General features: G+C 32.2%; 1 protein-coding gene across 1 annotated transcript in view; it reads right to left on the bottom strand.

The window, feature by feature from the left end:
• Positions 1-539: 539 nt before the first annotated feature.
• LOC106475829 (transforming acidic coiled-coil-containing protein 1-like) overlaps positions 540-6,480 on the bottom strand; it is a 21,286-nt gene continuing 15,345 nt past the window's right edge. The window contains exons 5-7 of the mRNA XM_013936502.2: positions 2,700-2,806; positions 1,935-2,055; positions 540-1,154 (exon numbers count right to left, since the gene is read on the bottom strand). Coding sequence (XP_013791956.2) covers positions 1,089-1,154; positions 1,935-2,055; positions 2,700-2,806 — 294 coding nt within the window. The 3' untranslated portion in view covers positions 540-1,088. The remainder of the gene's footprint in view (positions 1,155-1,934; positions 2,056-2,699; positions 2,807-6,480) is intronic.

Here is a 6,480-nt window from a genome sequence, read left to right as displayed (position 1 = left end):
AAAAGTAGGGAAGCTTTTCTGTTTACTGACTAATCAGAGATCAGACTCAATTCTTCTATATCAGCATTAGTTTCTTCATAAAAGTAGGGAAGCTTTTCTGTTTACTGACTAATCAGAAATTAAACTCAATAAAGAAAAAAAAAGTTTTTATTTTTATATAAATTCCAGAAGAATTATAACACCAACCAACACAGAACTTATACTACAAAATTAACTGAGAGATGACTAACCCCCTAATCTTCTGCCCACTAACAGTTTTGGATAAAATTAATTTTGAAATCATACAATATTGTATACAATAAAATAAGCAATACACACTAATATATTTATGTACATGATTGTGCTGGTAAATAACTACACATAAATAAAACTTATACCAAAGAAATGATGGCACATTATTCTTCAGTATATCATTTAGATATCCCTAAGAGACCAAATTATTTAATCAAAAATCAAGACCTAAGATGCAAAAAAGTTGCAAGATTTGTTAGTTTTTCCATATTTTGAAACAAATGTATTGGTTAGAATTTATGTTTAAGTTCATTAAAACAGATCTTTTCTAGTATGCCAGTGAAGACACTTTCTTCATTACACATAAGTCAAAATATAAATATTTTGCCTTTTTTGTTGAGTTTTTGTAGATGTTCAGACAAAATTCTAGACCGTACTAAACCAACCATTTTGAAATACATAATCGTTTCACTACGGCAAACGTTTTAAGATACAACTAAAATGTTTCACATTTTGGTATAGTTAATATTGATTAATTAAGCCATCTATCAAATAATAAATGTTTAACACTTAGGAAATCATATAGGCAACAAAATATTCTATACAAGTTCCTAAAGCATTAGTCATTATTGGGCAACAATGATTGTACAATAAACCAGTTATCCATTAAGAAAAAATATTTATATAACAAGGTATAAAGTTACCCAAAACAATTGAAAATCTATATATATATATATATATATATATATTAGTTTGTCAGTGTCATTACAAGTGAATGTTAGATTATTATTTTCATGGAAGCCCATCTGTGGAAAGAAATTCCAGTAACAATAGTTTTTGCTAGTCACTTCTGGTGATTATATCTTCCCAACCTTGGCAATAAGCTCATCACAGATATTTGACAACTTGGTGTTTTCACAGGTCTGAGAAAAATAAGACAAAGTTATCAGTAATTATTTCTGAGGAGTGTTTTAGTTGGTAAACAAAGATTTACAAGTTTCTTAGTTGCCCCAATATTCAATAAATCATACTTCATAATGGTTTTCAAAGTTTTAAGTGATAACTTTTCTTACTACATAAAAATTCCCCTATAACTTTCCAAAACTTTTCCTGCACAAGAAAGACTCCTTTTTACGACAAAAAACAACAAACAAACTCCCAACTCATTTTACAAATCCCCCTACACAAACAACCTTCTTTTTCTACGACAAAAGACTCTCAACCACTTTCCAAGTCTCATCCAACAAAGTAACCCTTATTTTCTATTATACAAAAATTCCCAACCACTTTCCAAATCTCTCCCTACACAATCAATCCTCTTTTTCTACTACATAAAAATTCCCAACCAATTTCCAAGTCTCTTCCTACACAAGCAACCCTCTTTTTCTAAAATATAAAAACTCTGAACCATTTTCCAAAATCGTTCCTGTGCAAGTAACCCTCTTTCTACTACATAAAATTCCCAACAAATTTTCAAAACTTTCCATACATGTGTGACCCTTTTTCTATTACTTAAAAACTCCCAACTTATTTTGAAAACACTATCTGTACAAGCAATCATATATTTTTACTACTTAAAACCTCCCAACTTATTTTTCAAAACACTCCCTACACAAGCAACTCTTTTTTTTAAATAGGCTACATCCCAAACTTCTCCACATGTAACCAAACATTACATATAACACAGAAATAAACCTCTCTACCTTATGTTCCAAATTGTTTTCAAGGCTGCTTATTCTCATCTCTGCTTTCTTAAGCTGTACTGTTAAGGCTGTTTTTTCTGCTTCAGTGACCCTCTTGGTATTTTCTATCACCAAATTAGCACTGTATATAAAAAGTTTGCACCTTCTTTCAGTACCAGTCAGCATAATTTAGATGTTAAAAATATTTAAAATTTTGTTTTAACCTTATGTCAACAAGTGATAGTATACTAGAATCATTAAACAGACAATTATAACTATCAATAATTTGATTCTATTAAATACTTACCACAATCAAATTAAATTAAGATAAAAGCCAATTTTACTAGAAGGAGGTTCACTTTAAAATATAGTTGAAATCTCACACTACCAAGCATTATTCAAGACAGATCTGTTTTAGTTTGCCAACAAATAAATTAACAAAAACCAGCACATTTTAATGAATAAAAACATCCTAAAATAGTACCAAACATTCAAAATAACCTAATAAAATAGAACTTACAGAGCCAGTTTATATTAAGTTAAAATCTAATCTTGAAAACCCTTGTTAACAAACAAAACCTAAATCAACACTCTTATATCAGTTAAAATCTAACCTTGAAAACCTTTGTTAAGAAAATCTAAATCAATCCAATTGCATGAAGTTAAAATCTAGCCTTGAATACTCTTGTTAACAAAACCTTGATCAACATACTTATAAGTTAAAATAGTCTTGGTTACATAACAATATTTTTTTTATTAACAGTGGAACACAAGAAACTTAGCAACCTATCCAACTTTTCCTCTGTGCGGTTTCTGAGTTCTTCGTACATCTGTTCCTGGTTCTTCAGTTTCATTTGCATTTCACCGAGATGCTGTTTCGTCCATTCCTCATTCTGTATTGGAAAGTTAGATAAACAATCACGTAAAATTATTTAATATGATGCAAAATATGGACCCCACCAACAGTGAATAGTATAAAAATGGGCTAGTAATTCCACCAATAATATAAAAACAGGTCAGTAATTCCACCAGTAATATAAAAACAGGTCAGTAATTCCATTAACAGTATAAAAACAGGTCAGTAATTCCATTAACAGTATAAAAACAGGTCAGTAATTCCACCAGTAATATAAAAACAGGTCAGCAATTTCACCAGTAATATACAAATGGGCTAGTAATTCCACCAATAGTATAAAAACAGGTCAGTAATTCCACCAGTAATATAAAAATGGGTCAGTAATTCCACCAGTAATATAAAAATGGGTCAGTAATTCCACCAGTAATATAAAGCAGGCTAGTACTGCTATCAGTAGTATGAAAACAGCTTAGTATTTCAATCAGTAATGAACATTGTAAAAAAATGGGTCAGTAATTTAAAGCTTGCAATCAATGCAGAGTCTTACGAATCCCTGCAACTATATTTTTAATTCATATTTTCCAAAATAACTTCATAACAATATTTCTTATTAATTTTATTATTTACTGACATAAGTTTTGCTGATGTTTATATAGCTGTTTCTCGGTACTAAGTGGAAGATTGTGGTGTGTTAATAACACTATGTTTTTTAGTCTGGAACAGTATTACTTAACCATAACAACTATCATACTACTAGTCTGTCTATTATTTCACAGTTGACAGGTGAGGCTTCAGTACATGTATATAATCAGGAGTGGAGGTTATTACACTGAAGACTATGAATAGACTACTTCCTCATTCTATTGGTACTCAAGCTTTTGAAAAAAAAAGAAACTATTCTTCATCCATTAAAATACATTCAATAGATGAAAACGACAATTCAAGATAATTAAATTAGAAATAGCTTCATCTACATTTAATTTCTTTACATTTTCTAAAATAGTATTTTAACATATAGTGAAACCTGGATATTTTCATGCTCGTTACAGAACAAAATTAACTTTGAAGAATATTTCATGATTTGTAGTGAATGTCTTGAGACAATTGGGAATTGTTACTTATTAATTAAGTTAGATGCAAAAGTCTTCCTCAGATTCTGTTATAGCTTAAAGGTAGGATTTTGCTTTCACACCAATATTTTCGCTTGAACACAAACCATTTCAATAAAGTTGAGCTTGCAGCGTTAAGGTGGGAACTTTAGAACTTGGTGTACCAATTAATAAGCTATTATGTCCTTGGTTGGGGTACTGAAAAACAGAAATGAGTTCACATCTTGTTATGGCTGCAACCTAAAGAATATTTTCATCTGTCAACCATCAGTACATTTCATGATTCTTTGAATTTTATGATGACACTCTTTCAGCTTGCCTCAGATATTACGATACAATATCCATAATAATAATAATAACAGAAATGAATAAAAACCCTATAACCTGAGCGCTTTCGAAAGGTGGAGCTTTCTGCTTCAGGGGCAAACTGGGAATTGTGGAGTAATCAAATGAGTGATATATATATAAAGGGAGTAATATTTTCAAAACGAGACCCAAAATTCTTCCGAAGAATAGTCAACTATTCAAAAGTGCTCGGGTTTTGAAAATATTACAACTTTTGTAGGTGATCCTGTGTGTTAATTACTTAACCTGGAAATATGAAGGGAGTTTAGTGATGTCATGAAGGTCATCTGGTTTTCCAGGAAATGTTTAGTCTATTTTCTATGTATTGTTGTAAGCATCTCAGTTCTGGTACAATGTAGCCAATGGCGAGAGTGTATGTGAAAAGGTGTTAGGGATATTTTACTTTAGAAATGGATAAATATATGTATATATACAAGTTAAATAAAGGTGATACCTAGAGACTGATTGAAAAAGATATGTTATGCTGATCAGTTTCAAAAACTGGTATGGAAAATTATCTTAAATAAATAGTAAATTTTGGGAAATTCAGTGTTCAAATTACAGGATCTAGATTAATTCCAAAAGGTTGAACAGTGTTTAGATTAGCAATCCAATAAGCTTCTTTTATTTCCCTATTTGCTTTAGTTTTGAATTCTGTTTCAATGCCAGTGAGAGTGACATGGCTAATGAAATGACTGGGTTGAGTTTTGAGCAACAGTGAGATCATTTTCGGTGTCAATAGAAGATTTATGGTTGTTGAAACGTTCTCTAAGAGTTGTTTGTGTATGTCCTACATATTGGTGATTGCATTTTTTACAATGTATAAGGTAAATGGTGGTTTTTGTTTCACAAGTGATTTCTTTGGATATTTTAAAGTTTCTTTGAGTGTGCTTGTCTGAAAACGAGTCAGTGGTTTTTATGAACTAGCAGATTAGACAACTGGCCTTATTACATGGATGACAACCAGATTTATGTGGGATGTAATTCACTTCTGATGCATGTGGACGTGGAGATATAAACATCAAAATAAAAACTTGAGCAAGCTGCATTATTTCATCTTTATGAGTTAAAATACATTGCACAGCAGAAACTCCGTGGCTGGAGAAACTAGCAAGAATTTCCAACTCGGGAATTGTAAGCATGTCTCTCTCAATAATCATTCCTCTTGAGGAATTCAAAGAAGCATGGGGAGCAACCTCAACAAGAATATCCTCAATGGATTTAGATTTCAAAAGGAGGTAGCTATGTTGTGGCATAAATGTTTTGACCAAGATATACCCAGAATCTAACTTCTTGACTGACTTAAGAGAGCCAGCAAGACCCTTTAATCTCTTCTGGATGAAAAAAGGGAGACATTTGCCCTAAAGAATTAGAATTAAAAACAGAGGTACAGGAATGTTTGTTCTACAGTCACCACCATCTGAGTCATCCATTTGTGGCCATTTTCCAATCAGTATTTTTCTCATTTTATTTTGATTTTCAGTATTATTAATATCCATAATAAAATGATAGCATTTTGGTACCCACTGATCTCACCCACCATGGAGTCCTACAAGGGGATGCACTATACTGTTATACTAGAACAGTGCAGCTACAATAGGGTTTCATGGGCACTATACCATCAAACAAGTACCAGACATAATGCCCACAACACCCATAAGAACATCCAATACTGGCACTTGGTTGACCCTAGCTCCACAGAACTAGCCAATTGACCCCAAGGAGTCACCCGTCTACAGGAATTCAAGACCAAAGTGGTTTGTTGCAGTGCTCAGACAGCACTCAACCATCAGGTACCTCTCTTCCCCTTCATGGACTGTCATGCATGGCAAACATGTGGGTGGATGGATGTTTTGATCCCAGAGTAGGTAAACTGTACAGACAGAACCTTCCCTGGGATGTCCCCTCACCTTGTAGAGGAATCCACATCAAGGGATATAGTTGTTGTACCTACACCACAGTTCACTGAATAGTTACATTTCATGGTGATGAATCAGTTTTATAGTTGTTGTACCAACATTACAGTTTACTGAATAGTTACACTTCATGGTCATGAATCAGTTTTATAGTTGTATCAACACCACAGTTTACTGAATAGATGCACTTCATGGTCATGAATCAGTTTTATAGTTGTTGTACCAACACCATAGTTTACAAAATAGTTACACTTCATGGTCATGAATCAGTTTTATAGTTGTATCAACACCACAGTTTACTGAATAGTTACACTTCATCTATAAAACTGATTCATGACCTT

The sequence above is a fragment of the Limulus polyphemus genome, unplaced genomic scaffold (assembly GCF_000517525.1).
Source record: "Limulus polyphemus unplaced genomic scaffold, Limulus_polyphemus-2.1.2 Scaffold9241, whole genome shotgun sequence".
NCBI lineage: Eukaryota > Metazoa > Arthropoda > Merostomata > Xiphosura > Limulidae > Limulus > Limulus polyphemus.
Note: the sequence above shows the minus strand (reverse complement) of the source record. Positions and strands in the feature narration are given on the sequence as shown.